The sequence below is a fragment of the Poecilia reticulata genome, chromosome 17 (genome assembly GCF_904066995.2).
Source record: "Poecilia reticulata chromosome 17, P_reticulata-male-v2, whole genome shotgun sequence".
NCBI classification, from domain to species: Eukaryota; Metazoa; Chordata; class Actinopteri; order Cyprinodontiformes; family Poeciliidae; genus Poecilia; species Poecilia reticulata.
Window position 1 is genome coordinate 30902035 of NC_088846.1, and position 16645 is coordinate 30918679.

General features: G+C 44.8%; 1 protein-coding gene and 1 pseudogene across 2 annotated transcripts; both read right to left on the minus strand.

The window, feature by feature from the left end:
• Positions 1 to 488: 488 nt before the first annotated feature.
• Positions 489 to 6353, minus strand: LOC145548137 (E3 ubiquitin-protein ligase TRIM21-like). The gene is made up of 2 exons (XM_081598830.1): positions 6035 to 6353; positions 489 to 2298 (listed from the first exon to the last, which is right to left on the minus strand). The coding sequence occupies exon 2, from the start codon at positions 2288 to 2290 to the stop codon at positions 824 to 826; it is 1467 nt and encodes a 488-aa protein (XP_081454956.1). The 5' UTR covers positions 2291 to 2298; positions 6035 to 6353; the 3' UTR covers positions 489 to 823.
• Positions 6354 to 7349: 996 nt separating this feature from the next.
• LOC103460622 (E3 ubiquitin-protein ligase TRIM39-like) lies at positions 7350 to 10692 on the minus strand (annotated as a pseudogene). The gene is made up of 2 exons (XR_014084431.1): positions 10537 to 10692; positions 7350 to 9108 (listed from the first exon to the last, which is right to left on the minus strand). The product of XR_014084431.1 is annotated as an E3 ubiquitin-protein ligase TRIM39-like (transcript).
• Positions 10693 to 16645: the final 5953 nt, after the last annotated feature.

Consider the following 16645-nt stretch of genomic DNA (forward strand, 5'->3'; position numbering starts at 1 on the left):
CAGCAGACAGAGCTCTGAGAAATGCTGCTGATAAAAGTCAAAGAAAATCTTTAATGGATTATTTTCCGGTTTCTTCAAGACTTTTGATGCAGATCAGGGGTCCATCGGTTGAAGTTTTCTGGCCGATCGGCGATTATCAATCAATCTTTTAAAAAGCTTAAGCTGCCAATTCCAATTTTAGCCAATACCAATTTTTTGTCTGCATGAAATGTTGCTCAATATAACAGGAAAGTTGTTGAGTTGGCAATAGTTAATTTACAATTAACTATTGCCAACTTAAATCGGTTGCATGTGTGTTCAATACGTCATCACACAAATACGCCACACCTTACGGGACCCATAAGCAACCAGCCTAACGATTCCGTGTCACTGAACTACGGCGAACCGGTTCTGATTCCCATCCTACTTTTCTAGTTAATAAAACATTTGAGATAATCTCAAATAAAGGCAGCACAGTCAATTACACAGTTTTACATTTTTATTTCTGTAAATGCAAAAAGGTTTTATGGTTTTTTTGTTTTCTCCAGTCTGACCACACAGGAAAGTGGATAATGAAAGAGGGAAACACATGCGGCAAAAGGTCATCAGGCTGGGACTCGAACCTGTGACGACCATATAGAGGACTGAGTCCTCTACATGTGGGTTCTGCTCTATTTATCTGATCAAAAGCTGAAAGTGTTCAGAGCAGAGAAGAAGTAGCTGCAGCAAATAATCCAGCTGTCAACTGAACTGTTGACTTCCTGCTAAGAACGTTTCCAAGCTCATTTCTCCATCAGGACTTCAACCACAGTCATGCAGATTTATTATTCATCATTTCATCAGATCAACAACGAGCCTGACCAACAGGACAGATGATCAGAGGAGCAGAGTTTTTACCTCCATCATTAAGGCTGGGACCAAAGTACGGGTAGAGTTTCTCCTTGAAGCAGCAGCCAGTAAAGGAGTAGATCAGAGCTGCAGCATCTACATCATAGAAGGAGACCAGACCCTGATCATAATCCACAAACACCCCGACCTTCTCTGGACCAGGATGGAGATGGAGACGGACTGGAGGTCCAGCAGCAGCTTCATAGTCATTTACATTTCTCAACCCAACAGTCCAGAAACCGTTCTGAGGATTCAGGTTGATTATTCCCTTCCTGTTGATGGACTCTCTGGCCACTCCTAAAGTCCATTTAGTCTTTCCTTTCACCTGAACCTCAAAGTAAAATCTGCCTGAGGAGAAACTCTGCTGTCCTAAAACATTCACATATGTAGAAAATCTCTCTGGATTGTCTGGAAGATTCTTCCTCACATCTTCATGTTTCACCTGTTTCCCATCATCAGACAGGATGAGGTTGCGGTGAGCTGTACCAGGATCCAGAGTCACATCCACTGCAAACTGCTGGACAAACTTCATCTCAGCCTCCATCATCATCTTCATCTTCACCCTGATTTTCTCCTCAATCAGAGCCACAGCTCTGACCACAGTCCCCTCATAGTATGGTGGATGAACTCTGACCTCTGTCCAGGTCTTGGTGGGTGGAGCATCTTTCAGGGAGGAGAAGCTTTGGAGGAGGTGGAGGGGATCTTCATCCTGTGAGAGCTGCTTCACCTCAGAGCTCCTCTTCTTCAGCTCAGAGATCTCCTGCTCCAGATCTCTGATGAAGTCTTCAGCCTGTTTCTCTGTAGCTTCCAGTTTGTCTTGGATCTCCTTGAGGAGCTCCTTCAGGCCTCTCTCAGCAGACTCCATCAGAGCCGAGAAGACCTGAACACCTTCTGCTTTCTCTCTGTCTGCAGCATCTCTACTGACCTTCACCGACTCTCTGATCTCCTGGATCTTCAGTCGTCTCTCCTGGATCATCTCCTGAACTTCAGCCTCCGTCTTCCTCAGCTCTGCCTTCTTTCCTTCAGATTCTTCTCTCAGAGGAACAAACTCGTGGTTCTTGTGGTCTGAAACAGGACAGACCAAGCAGATGCATGTCTGGTCGGTCCTACAGAACAGCTCCAGAGGTTTATCATGCTGCAGACACGTCACGTTTTCTGAATTCTTATAACACGGCAATCTTGTCCACAGGTCATTCCTATTTATTTTTTCCAAAATCTTGCAGGTCACCTCCATGCATTGTTCAAGTGTGTAGGTCTGCATCATCAAGTCCACAATGTCGAGGGTTTTTGCTCCTTCCAGGCATTTTTTCTTGATTGCTGGGAGTTCAGGAAGAGTCTCGGGTTGCTGCAGGAACTGCTTGAATTTCTCAAACTCTTCCTGATCTAATTCTTCCAAAGTGTTCAAGATGCCTTCTTTTGCCATTGCAGCTCCTGATAAAGTCAGAAAGCAAAGTGAGACATAATCTGGCTAACCATTTTTACAGTAAACAACTTTTTACTGTTGAATGACATTAGCTGTGTTTTCATTTTAATTAAAGATTTTCAGAGCTTTACTTGCAGTCAGAGATAATATAATTAAAACATGCTGAAGGTTTGAGGAATAGACATCCATCCAAGCATTTTCTATTCTAGAGAAGTTGGGTTGGAGTGAGGTGGAGGTGTGGTTTGGTGCCTATCTTTGGTTCATTCTAGACTGACTACAATGACTGACTTCTTTATGGCTAATTCTGGCATATTATGCGATGTACATGGCCCCTTGTGAAATAAACTGATTTATGTAGCAGCCAACTGCAATTCAATGATGGTAAAAGTTTTTACGAACAATGGACAAGGATTGATGCCTGCTTAAATTATTTGCTATGATTTTCTGTAAAAGATTTAATACTTCTTACAATGTAAAATGATATGTACAACATAAAGTATTTATGTTTTATGAACCTGACTATCCTAACTACTAAACATGAGATTCTGGTTGGTACGATGTGACTTTTGTGCCACAGGTTGAGCACAGGAAGACCCCTCATGATGGACACAAACTTTGGATCTGGCGTTCACTCGCCCAGATGCGGGTCACCAGGGCCCCACTCTGGAGCCAGGCCTGGAGGTGGGGCACGATGGCAAGCGCCTGGTGGCCGGGCTTCTACCCATGGAGCCCGGCCAGGTTCAGCCCGAAGAGGAGACGTGGGTCTTCCTTCCAATGGGCTCACCACCTGTCCGAGGGGCCAAAGGGGTCGGGTGCATTGTGCTATGGGTGGCAGCCGAGGGAGGGGACCCTGGCTGTCTGATCCTCGGCTGCAGAAGCTCTTGGGACGTGGAACGTCACCTCTCTGGTGGGGAAGGAACCGGAGCTAGTGTGCGAGGCTGAGAAGTTCCGGCTAGAAATAGTTGGCCTCGCCTCGACACATGGCTCTGGTTCTGGAACCAGTCTCCTTGAGAGGGGCTGGACATACTTCCACTCTGGAGTTGCCCACGGTGAGAGGCGCCGGGCAGGAGTGGGCATACTTGCTGCCCCCCATCTTGGCGCCTGTACGTTGGGGTTCACCCCAGTGAACGAGAGGGTAGCCTCCCTCTGCCTACGGGTAGGGGGACGGGTTCTGACTGTTGTTTGTGCTTACGGGCCGAACAGCAGTTCAGATTACCCACCCTTCTTGGAGTCCTTAGAGGGAGTACTGGAGAGTGCCCCTCCTGGGGACTCCCTTGTTCTACTGGGGGACTTCAACGCTCACGTGGGTAATGACAGTGAGACCTGGAGAGGCGTGGTTGGGAGGAACGGCCCCCCCGATCTGAACCCAAGTGGTGTTCTGTTGTTGGACTTCTGTGCTCGTCACGGATTGTCCATCACGAACACCAGGTTCAAGCATAAGGGTGTCCATATGGGCACCGGGACACCCTAGGCTGCAGTTCTATGATCGATTTTGTCATCGTTTCATTGGATCTGCGACTGTATGTCTTGGACACTCGGGTGAAGAGAGGTGCAGAGCTGTCCACTGACCACTACCTGGTGGTGAGTTGGCTCCGGTGGTGGGGGAGGAAGTCGGTCAGACCTGGCAGGCCCAAACGTGTAGTGAGGGTCTGCTGGGAATGTCTGGCGGAGTCCCCTGTGAGACGGAGCTTTAACTCCCATCTCCGGCAGAACTTCGAACACGTTCCGGGGGAGGTGGGGGACATTGAGTCTGAGTGGACCATGTTCCGTGCCTCCATTGCCGAGGCGGCTTATCAGAGCTGTGGCCGCAAGGTTGTTGGTGCCTGTCGCGGCGGCAACCCTCGAACCTGTTGGTGGACACCTTCGGTGAGGGATGCTGTCAAGCTGAAGAAGGACTCCTATCTGGCCTTTTTGGCCTGTGGGACTCCAGAAGCAGCTGATGGGTACCGGCGGGTGAAGCGGCTCGGGTTGTCGCTGAGGCAACAACTCGGGCGTGGGAGGAGTTTGGAGAGGCCATGGAGACAGACTTCCGTATGGCTTCGAGGCAACTCTGGTCCACCATCCGGCGTCTCAGGAGGGGGAAGCAGTGCAGCACCAACACTGTTTATAGTGGGGATGGTGTGCTGCTGACCTCAACTCGGGACGTTGTGGGCCGGTGGGCGGAATACTTCGAAGACCTCCTCAATCCCACCAACAAGCCTTCTGTTGAGGAAGCTGAGCATGGGGACTCTGGGTTGGGCTCTCCAATCTCTGGGGACGAGGTCGCTGAGGTGGTCAAAAAGCTCCTCGGTGGCAGGGCCCCGGGGGTGGATGAGATCCGCCCGGAGTTCCTTAAGGCTCTGGATGTTGCAGGGTTGCGTTGTCTCACGCGACTCTGCAATATCGCATGGACATCGGGGGCAGTTCCCCTGGATTGGCAGACTGGGGTGGTGGTCCCCCTGTTTAAAAAGGGGGACCGGAGGGTGTGCTCCAATTACAGGGGGGTCACACTCTTAAGCCTCCCTGGTAAGGTCTATTCAGGGGTCCTGGAGAGGAAGGTCCGTTGGGTAGTCGAACCTCGGATTCAGGAAGAGCAGTGTGGTTCTGGTTCTGGTCGTGGAACACTGGACCAGCTCTACACCCTCAGCAGGTCCTGGATGGTTCTGGGAGTTCGCCCAACCAGTCTACATGTGTTTTGTGGACTTGGAGAAGGCGTTCGACCGTGTCCCCGGTGGGGGTCCTGTGGGGGGTACTCCGGGAGTATGGGGTACCGGGCCCTTTGATACGGGCTGTCAGGTCCCTGTATGACCGGTGTCAGAGTCTGGTCCGCATTGCCGGCAGTAAGTCGGGCTCGTTTCCAGTGAGAGTTGGACTCTGCCAAGGCTGCCCTTTGTCACCGATTCTGTTCATTACTTTTATGGACAGAATTTCTAGACCAGCCGAGGTGTTGAGGGGATCCGTTCTGGTGGCCTTAGGATCGCATCTCTGCTTTTTGCGGATGATGTGGTCCTGTTGTCTTCATCAGATCGTGATCTGCAGCTCTCACTGGAGCGGTTCGCAGCCAAGTGTGAAGCAGCCGGGATGAGGCTCAGTGCCTCCAAATCCGAGGCCATGGTCTTGAGCCGGAAGAGGGTAGAGTGCCTTCTCCGGGTCAGGGGGGTCGTCCTGCCTCAAGTGGAGGAGTTTAAGTATCTGGGGATCTTGTTCACGAATGAGGGAAGAAGGGAGCGTGAGATCAACAGGCGGATTGGGGCAGCGTCTGCCGTGAAGCGGGCGCTGTACCGGTCCGTCATGGTGAAGAGAGAGCTGAGCCAAAAAGCAAAGCTCTCGATTTACCGGTCAATCTACATTACATTTATATGTAGCACATGCATAAAAATGATTAAAAATTTAATCTTTGAATTATTATTTTTCTGTAGTACCACTGGTGTTGCCTGGCAACAAAAAGGTTATGGGTTCAAATTCCAGCCTTTCCACATGGAGTCTCCATGTTCTCCCTCCATGTCTGAGTTCCTCTGGGTACTCCAGCTTCCTCCCCCAGGTCTAAAACGTGACTGGTTTAACTGGTCTCCCTAAACTGTCCTGAGGTATTGGTGCGTAAATGTCTGTTTGTCCTGCATCTCTGTGTTGTCCGGTGATGGACTAAAGACCTGTCCAGTCACACTCTTTTCCTATTTAACGCTGGAAAAGCTTCATCAGAACTTCATGAAACTTGCTGCCTGCACAACTTGTTGAAATTCAGTAAATACCAGGAGTTTTACTTACCAATATTTGATTCAGTTGCTGAGACGGGCTGTCTGGTCTGCGGCTCTGCTGACAAGGTTTCAGTTCAGCGAGTTTTAAAACCTCCTCCCTCTTGTTGCCCCACCTCCATCTTCCAGTATTTCTCTAGATTTGTTTTCTCCTTCATGTTCATTTTAAGCAGTCGTAAACTAAAACTTCAGTGTTTCAAATTGGCTGTATCAAGTTAACTTTAATATTTTGTTTCATGATCCCAAAATTAATTTGTTAGTGACCTTGAGTAAGCTGAACTCAGCCCAGCTGCAGTGCCGGCTGAAGCCTTGGGCTTTAACTGTTCTTAAAGATCAAAACATTCATCCTGTTCCACTGGTTGAACTGCACACCTCAGTGTCCTGAGGACACTCAGCGAAAGACAATTAATGTATTAACTACTGTGTAAGAATGGGAGTGTTTTCACACCTGACAGTCTGGTAGACTCGGTTTGCCTGGGGAACCAAAATTGCAACCTTTGCTACTATGTATGCTATGGATTCAGGTTTTTTATTGCTGATTCCGATACTGATCACCCATGAGGGCCAATTACTGCCGATTACCTGAATTGGCTGTTAAATTTTCACTTTAGGTATGAATGCCACTATGTTGTCTGGCAAAATTAAAAAGTTATCTGGCAATAAATTCACCTGATTTAGACAAACATGCAAAATACTTGCAGTGATGTTACAGCAGCTATTCAGTCAAAAGGAAAATTGAAAAACCTACAATCAGGAAAATAATATTTAACAGTCAGGTTGTCAGCACCCTAAATTATCCATGAGTCAAATAAATCTTACAACCTTACCTGTATCACAAAATGTCAGGAAACATTCATCCAAAGTGAAATGGCACTCAGAGCACCACATCGCTTAGGATTTATCGCCGCGTGCTTTCTCGGTGTGAAGGAAAGAGGAGATCAGTTGCAACCACCAGTCATACACTTTCTGACGGAAATCGACCGATTGTGATTGGTGGCCGATTGATCGCCACAGCTCTGTATGCTACATGTTCAGCAGGTGTGATTCACTTTCAAACTGCACAGTAAATGATCCAAACTATATGAAAAACCTGTTCCCCTCCTGGCCATTGGGGGCGCTGCACCAAGAACTACTGAGGGAAACAACACGAATACCTCAGATGAAAACAAGTCCAAATTCCTTCTTCACAAAATGAAAACAGAAATGTAGTAGTGTCAAATTTTAGTGGTTCAAGTTCAAGTGTATTTGTGTAGCACATTTCATCAGCAAAGCAGTTCAAGGTGCTTTACATCATAAAAACACAAAATCATAGAACGCACAGTCAGCGATTGAAGCATTACATTTTATTGAGCGTTATTATTAAAAATCATTAATCGTTGATCAATGTATAATTTATAATGTTTCAAAAGCAATTCTATACAAGGAAGTCGGTGTTTTGGCTGTCTTACAATTTTCTGGAAGTTTGTTACAGATTTGTGGTGCATAGAAGCTGAATGCTGCAGAGCAGAACCAGAACCAGAACCTGAGGGGTCTGATCTGATCTTTAATGTATTGTGGTGCTAAACCGTTTAGTGATTTATAAACTAACAGTATTTTAGACTTTATAATTCAGATTAAGCTGAACCTGTGCAGAAACAGAGAAGGAATTGCAGTAAATAATCCAGATGTGAACTGAATAATTTACTTCCACCTGAGGGCTAATGATGTCCTCAGGTGAGCTAAGACAGTTTCCCAGCTCACCTCCCCACCACTAGCACAGGTCCATTCCTCATGGAGTTTCATCAGATCAACAATCAGCCTGACCAACAGGACAGATGACCAGAGGTTCAGAGTTTTTACCGCCATCGTTAAGACCAGGACCAAAGTATGGGTAGAGTTTCTCCTTGAAGCAGCAGCCAGTAAAGGAGTAGATCAGAGCTGCAGCATCTACATCATAGAAGGAGACCAGACCCTGATCATAATCCACAAACACCCCGACCTTCTCTGGACCAGGATGACAATAAAGACGGATTAGAGATCCAACAGCAGCTGAATACTCATTTCCATTTCTCAATATAACAATCCAGTAACCTTTCTGAGGACTCAGTGGTTTAAATTCTTTCCTCTTGATGGACTCTCTGGCCACTCCTATATCCCATTTAGTCTTTCCTTTAACCTGAACCTCAAAGTAAAATCTGCCTGAGGAGAAACTCTGTCGTCCTAAAACATTCACACACTTAGAAAATCTCTCTGGATTGTCTGGAAGATTCTTCCTCACATCTCCATGTTTCACCTGTTTCCCATCATCAGACAGGATGAGGTTAGGATGAGCCGAATCAGGATCCAGAGTCACATCCACTGCAAACTGCTGGATCCTCTTCAGCTCCAATATCTTCTCCTTATTCTGCTCAAACAGAGCCATAGCTCTCACCATATTCTCCTCATATGATAGTGGATGAACTCTGACCTCTGTCCAGGTCTTGGTGGGTGGAGCATCTTTCAGGGAGGAGAAGCTTTGGAGGAGGTGGAGGGGATCTTCATCCTGTGAGAGCTGCTTCACCTCAGAGCTCCTCTTCTTCAGCTCAGAGATCTCCTGCTCCAGATCTCTGATGAAGTCTTCAGCCTGTTTCTCTGTAGCTTCCAGTTTGTCTTGGATCTCCTTGAGGAGCTCCTTCAGGCCTCTCTCAGCAGACTCCATCAGAGCCGAGAAGACCTGAACACCTTCTGCTTTCTCTCTGTCTGCAGCATCTCTACTGACCTTCACCGACTCTCTGATCTCCTGGATCTTCAGTCGTCTCTCCTGGATCATCTCCTGAACTTCAGCCTCCGTCTCTCCCATTCAATCTTTTAACCATTTGTTCCGCAGCTCATTTCTTTTTATTTTCTCTAAAACCATGCAGATCACCTCCCTGCATCGATCATATGTGTAAGTCTGCACGATCAAGTCCACAACGCCGAGAATATTTGCTCCTTCCAGGTCTTGTCTACTGATTGCTGGGAGTTCAGGGAGAGTCTCAGGTTGCTCCAGGAACCACTTGAATTCCTCAAACTCTTTCTGACCTAATTCTTTCAAAGTGTTCAAGACGTCTTCTTTCTTCATCGCAGCTCCTAAGAAAGTCAGTGTTTCATCAGTATGTGGACACAGAGTGGATCTACGAAACTAAGTATGTCTCAAAAAGATTCACAAAGATCACAATAAGATTTGAAAGTGTGCAACATAATTCACAAATGTGTACAATGCATAAAAGCGTATCTCAACATTTACAAATGTGTAAATTTGCTCAAATTTACACGTTTCAAACTGCACAGGTATCATCACTACAGTATGTATATAAATGGGCAAATACATGTGACCTAATTACTGTGGATCAGTCAATAAACCTGCACAGATCAACTTGCCTTGCTTTTGCCTTTTGCGCCTATCTACCTGCCTGGGATTCATAAATCCGACGATGTGTTCAAGGCTGGTGAAAAGCTGGGATATCTTAGAATTAGAATTGTAAGAACAACAGATCAGATATCTGAGCTTTACCAGATTTACTAGAAATACCATATTCCTGACTTGGCCAAGAAACCCAAGAACACTGTGCTACAAGTGACATGCATGTATATTAAAGTTTCTGGACTCTAGAAATATTAACTTTCTAAGCTGTACTACTGAAACGTGCTAATTTTGTGGGAGCGATTTAGAATCCATGGCGGAACAGAGTTCACATGATGAACACAACACGATCTGTTAGAACATTTTGTGTTGTTGTTCTTACATCAAACATTTATTATTACTTTAGATCATTACTTTAGATCGTCCGCATGTGAAACAGCTAACTGTGTTTCCCAGACCTTAAATTATGTTTCCACAGCTGCCTTCTTATCAACCGAATGCTCCCTACCTTAGAAACTGCCTATGTGCAGCAGGAGTTTGTTTCTCCCGTCTTGCTTTCCAATCTTTCCTCTTTTCCTTGATAATAAAAGACGAGCTCAAACAGGAAGTTACCAGAACGTGCGGTGGGCAGCTGGCTCGGAAAATACCTATCACAAACCATTTTCTGAGGGTGAGATCATGTATTTTTACATTTTATTTTAAAACAAGGTCTCTGTCATTTTAAAAACTCTTGCCTTGAACGCAACATTTCAATGATATTTCTTAGACATCCGAGCTTCTCGCCAGCCTTGAACGCATCATTTCATTTGTGAATCCTGCACGGCAAAGTTTCAAAACTTTAAAGCTTAGGTAGCTGATCCATTGGCTTCATGCTGTCCGGCCACGCCCTTTAATCGATTGAACACTGGAGATAGCCCCATGCTACTCTGTGCAGGCCTTCTGCCATAGTAAGAAGCCCATTATAAAGAATGGATCATTTATTATCTATAGTTGCCACAAACATAAAAAAACAAAAGAATAATTCAAAATGTATTATGAATTTCAGTGACTAATCTTTCTACCAAGATAATCTAATCAGAACTTCATGAAACTTGCTGCTGAAAGCTGTGCTAGTAAAACGCTGAAACGCTGTAAATATCAGGATTCGTACTCACCACTACTTGATTCAGTTGCTGAGAAGGTTTGTTTGCTGTGCAGCTGCTGATGCTCTGAACAGGTTTCACTGTGTGAGTCAATCCAATCCTCTTCCCCTGGTGTTGCCACACCTCTAACTTCCAGTATTTTTCTAGATTCGTTTCCTCCTTCATGTTTAGTTATAAGCACAGTCATAAAATGAAACGTCAGTATTTCAGGCATCAAGCATTTTGGCTGAATCAGGTTCACTTTAAGATTTTGTTTCATGATCTGAAACAAAATCTTTGTTTCATGATCTGAAAATTAACTTGGTGTCATGTACTGCCCTATCAGTGTGATCATTCCTTATTACATCTCAGTCTGATACTCCAACCTACATTTCAGAACTGAAGGAGCCTTTCAGACGAGAGGGAAAATGTCTCCAAACGTCTCCAAGGTAAGAGAAATTCAGCTTCCTTCACACACAAGTCTCAAGAAAACAATGTCCAGAATCACTGAGAATCTACAGCAGAGGTGGCAAACTCATTTTCGTTTTGGGCTAAATCAAGATTAATGTAGTTCAAACTCATTTAGATAAGGTAAGGCAATTTTATTTAGATAGCACATTTTCAGCAACAAGGCAATTCAAAGTGCTTTACATGAGTTAAAAAGAAATGCAAACAAAATAATAAAGCAAAAGAACAAGAGGAAAGGACACATTAGGGCAAATGGCAACATTCAGACAAAACAAAGGGCAAAACAAAGACATGAGTGAAGGCGGTGACGTCAAAGGGCCATGAAGCCACGTTGCTCAGCCTCCCGGCAGAAGTCCAATAAAGGTGTTGTTTATCCAGGAATGTCCTTGGGGGCGCTCCTGTTATCCAGCTGCATGGCTAACAGGAGGGGGTGAGGTGGGAAGGAGCGTTGTGTTTACAAATCTTCAAGGAGATTAGAAATATGCAGCCCTTCCAAGGCCACATGGGGGAAGCCAATTCAGATACAGAATGTCTGAGGTCGGGAAGATTATAAATTTCAATCTTCCCTAAAGTCTCTCCGTTGTATCTCAGTTCCCAATCATCCTCGTTAGTTCAGTTGTTCCACTGAACCGAAACTAGCAGTTTTTCCTAGATCGATTCCATCCCGTTAGTGAGGTTTAGAGTCCTCGTCTCTGTCCACACCAACAGTCTGAGTGTTCGCTAGTTTGGCCAAGTCTGTCACAAATTTATCAATAAGCCAGGAATCCACAAGCTCCAAACAGCACAAATCCTGTTATGAATAAATCCAGGGTGAATCCCGCTGGGTGTGTCCCCACAGGACAAGAGGCTCTCTGTGCCCAGACTTCTCGTCGAGAAAATTTGATTAATTGCATTGAGAGATCGGTTGACCAGATCCATAATTTGAAGATTTGGAGGATGTGCAAAGAATGGCTCCAAAAATATAGAAAAAGAGAAAAAGACAGGACAGAAACAGAGCAAGCAGGGCAGACATGGCAGGGAGGGAGCAGAGGGAAGAAGCGTCCGCCTTCGCTGAGAGCTGGTTTTGAATATGCGTAAGATGAAAGCTATGTTTTTTTGCACTCATGAAAACTATCGTAGATCCCTCTATCACCACTGCTTTAGGTGCACAAATTGAGTTTGTCAGTAATTATAAATATCTTGGTTTTATTTTAGATAAAGAGATTACTTTTAAAAAACACACAGAAAATTTATTACAAACACTGAAAACAAGGATTTGGTTTTATTATCGTAATGGATCCTGTTTCTCTCTCAAAGCTAGAAAAAAATTGGTATCAGGTATCAGGAACGTTCTCATCACTCCTGGATTATGGATGTTTTATATATGAATGCAAACAGTTTGCGATGTATGTTTTATTTGTGCAACATGCTTTATTCATATGGCATCAAATTACATAATTTTGGATTGATCACATTTAAATTTAGCAATATTGATTTGTAGGACATGAGATTGATTGTTCAGTGTGACATCAGGTTAAAGTTGAAGGACATAGCTGCCGCTTGTGCATACAGGAAATGACCAAACGCTGCGCTGAGCAAATCCACCCAGCTAAGACCTGACATCAGCAGCCATTTTGGATTTAAAACAAGAAATGACAAACAGCTGGAAAATCCAAAGTGAAGTGAAAGATTCACTACGCAGAGGTCAGTTATTGTAGAAACCAGATGAAAAGGTATCACGCTATGTCAACATCCAACAACAACCTTTCAGGGCAAAACAGAAGAAACTCTGGGACTCACTAAGACTATCAGCCGATTCTGCAACTGTTGTTCAAAGGTTTTCCTCTGTACCCCGCTGTGGAAAACGAGGCCTTCAAGCGATCATGTCCTTGAACCAAACTACGTCTAATATTTTGCTTAAGATGAAGAGACAAAATGAAGTATGTTAGTAATTTTCATTCTTTAAGAGCAAACTGAACTGAATCAATTAAGAAAATTGGCCACCATATGCAGGCCGACCCTCAGACCTGCCTTACAGTGGAAGATCTGACACAAACGAGTCGAGTATTAATATCACACCCTGAGTCGCCGGAGGAGACGGAGATGGTTTGGTACACCAGCAGGACTTACCTGAAGGCCCCAGGTGAGGCAGCGTCGCCACGGTTACCTACTCAGGTGGGACTTTGGTCCTCATGTCAGGAAAACAAAGCAGCTCCTCCCAGATGTAACTTCGGTAGACGGAGCGCCAAGGGAGGCTTTGGACTTTCACAACATGCAACGGAACCAACCAAAGAACGCACCGGTTCTGCTTCCTGACCCACTCTGTTGGCTGTGTAGAGATTCTCTTTGGAACCAGAACCAGACCTGAGGTCATCACAGAAAACTACAGTGATGATAAGACCTCAGTATTGTTCTCCCAGGCAGTTTACCAGCCACAGTTTGCTATTCCGAGTGTAATTCTTCCCTTGGTTACAAATTATAGAAATCATATGATTTATTCTTAAATAAAAACGCCAACTATTGTGAGGAGCACAATAACTTTTTTTAAACTGATAACAGATAATAACCAATAGCCAATAGCATATCTGGAACAAAAATGGAAACCTGTAACACCAATAACCTAAAGACTAAAACCAGTTGACTCTTTAAAAGAAGCTATACAATTTAAAATATCAAAATATATGAACAGAAAGTCTCAAATTAACATATTTAAATATGGATCATTGATCACTGATGTAAACAAACAAGGTCTCTTGAGGTATTTTAAATAAATATGATTTTTAAAAAATGCATTCCACGGGTAAGAACATGCTGAGACAAGTTAGATTAACACACATTTATGTTACTAATGTATAATTATAGATATTTAAACTTATATCCTTGAAGCTAAGACCAGTGGAGGCACAATTACACTAAGCCAACCTAAAACCTGCCCGAAAGTATTAGCAGAAGAAGCTAACATCATTAATGTTGCTGTCAATCAAAGCCTTTAGATCAAATCACACTTATCTGGTAGAAGTGCATCAGGAAAGCGGCTCGGCGTGATGAATCGCGTCGCCATGGGGCTGATGGGTGAAAAACTGATCCGTCTTCCTGGAGCGAAGTGCCGTGGTTCCCATCAGGAGATCTCTAATCGCTTCATTCCTCGTTTCTTCACTGGCAAATTTTCTTGTTTCATCAAAAGCGTCGCAAACAGATTTGAGTCCCGACGGTTTAGCTCATCTGAACCCTCCAACCGTAAGCCTTCACCAGGTCACACCTTCACTCCTGTCATTATTCCTCTGTCTAACCACTCACCCATTCCTCAGTTCCTCCTCTGGCCTGGTTCCCCCCTGCTGCCGCTGGTCTACACCTCTCCATCCTTTCCCCCATTATACAATAAATCTGTTAAACTGAGTTTGGTGTCTGTAGTTGTTGCTTGCCTTCGAGTCCTGGTACTTCACATTATGACAAATATGCAGTTATGCTACATGAACATCCAATGTGAAAATGATCTTAATGTAGAAAAGTATTTACCTTCACAATGTTTCAGGCCAAGACTTCAGATCCACCGACTTGGTTGCATGAAGAACAGTGGAGTTCATGTCTGCAAACTGGTTCTGCCAGTTTTCACAGATTTCTGCTTTCCCGCTGAGTTTAAGGCCTTCTCGATGCACTGGCGCTGGTCCATGCAGGCTGCCAGACTAGTTCACTTCATTTATTATTAAAAATCCTTAACAACTTTGCAATTTGCATACACTGGCTGGATTTCTCACCTTGTTTCGTATTTTCCATGAACTTCAGCCTCTTGCTTTGTTTCCATTGATCAAACAATTAAGCAAATTGGAAATACGAAAATAAATCCCCTTAATGGAAACATTCAGGGAAAACAAACATGTTTTTCACTCAATTTTAGCACTAAGGTGAGATGGGCTTTGGCTGTAACAAAATGTGTGTATTTTGCAAAACTGCAATGGAAACACTTTCTTCACATCACATGATCAACAACTGGATGTTACTACAGGCGGAAAAGAGGAAGAAGACGACAGGAAGTCAGAGGAGGAGGATGGCGTCACGTGAACAAACTTATTCCTGTACTGAACTACGTTTTGTCATCATTGCAGAAACATCTGAAGTTTGTAGATGTAGATGTGAATCTTGAGGGAGGAGTTGCTCGGTGGCTCATGCGTGAAGCTCGACTCCATCCACACAGCAGGATCTCGGCAGACTTTGAGGAAGTGGTTTCCACTTCTGCAGTGTTCACAGCGACTGCATCTGGTGACGGACACCTTAGAGACTACAAATAAAGAATTTGAATTTTACACACTGTTATTTTCAAACTAAACCTAAATCAATCTGATAATAAAATAACCATCACTAACAACAAGCTTTATTTTAGCTTACCTGTGGCAGACGCCGAGTAAAACCCTGATGGCCTCATAAAAAGGGACCAGTAGCTCTCAGTGTAGGAGCCATTTATTCTTTCTTGGGTTTATCGCCACCAGGGGGCGTATTTATTTTGAGTTCTGAGTGTCTGATGGGGGATGGGTTATTTAAGGACAACCATGATTCTGTTCAGGTGTGGTTAATAGGTAGAGGCAAACAGTTTTCTACTGTGCTTGATTTTGGATGTATGTCGAATTTATCCATCCATCCATCCATTTTCTTGCACCCTTGTCCCTCAGTGGGGTCGGGAGGGTTGCTGGTGCCCATCTCCAGCCAACGTTTCGGGCGAGAGGCGGGGTCACCTGGACAGGTCGCCAGTCTGTCGCAGGGCAACACAGAGACACACAGGACACACAACCATGCACACACACACTCACACCTAGGGACAATTTGGAGAGGCCAATTAACCTGACAGTCATGTTTTTTGGACTGTGGGAGGAAACCGGAGTACCTGGAGAAAACCCACCATGCACAGGGAGAACATGGAGACTCCATGCAGAAAGACCGGGAATCGAACCCAGAACCTTCTTGCTGCAAGGCAACAGCTCTACCAACTGCGCCACTGTGCAGCCTATGTCGAATTTATGTGGATCTAAATGGAAACAGTGAGACAATGGACATTTGTACTGGCAATAAATGACTTTATTTATGTCAAAGGAAAAGGTCGGCCTCCTGAATCTTAATTGAGCGCACGTAAAACCAACGCCTTTCAACAACAACCACCAGTAGCCTAAAATATAGGATTTTAGCCGCTACACTCAGCATATGAGAGATTCACCTACTGCCTCCAGCCCTGCTGGGTGTGAGAGCCACCTGACTGAGAAGAATAAAACCTCTGAGTCTAATCTCTCTTGTGATAAAATACATGCCAGCTTGAAAACAGATCTTCTACTTGGTTTGCCACGGCGCAGCTCCTTACTGAAGCTCTGGATGTCGGCTCCAGGCGATGGGACATGCAGTGGATGCCCTGGACATGATTGCTGTTCTTAAGTCTGCTGACCTGACCTCTTCCCTCCCCGTCACCACTGACCTCACCTCTTCCCTCACCCTAACCCTCCACTGATGCCCCATCAGTAGCGACCAGCTTTGAGTTCGGTGGCCAATCTGACATGGTGGAGAATAAAGTGGCTTGATCTCTTCCTGCCCTGAGGGACTTTCTAAACTTCAGCTTTGTGCTTCATTCCCACTGTGGCCTCCTCTCTGCTCACATTGGTGCCATCTGCCTTCATCCACTTCTTTTCTTATAATCTGCAATGAAGGAGGAGAAATA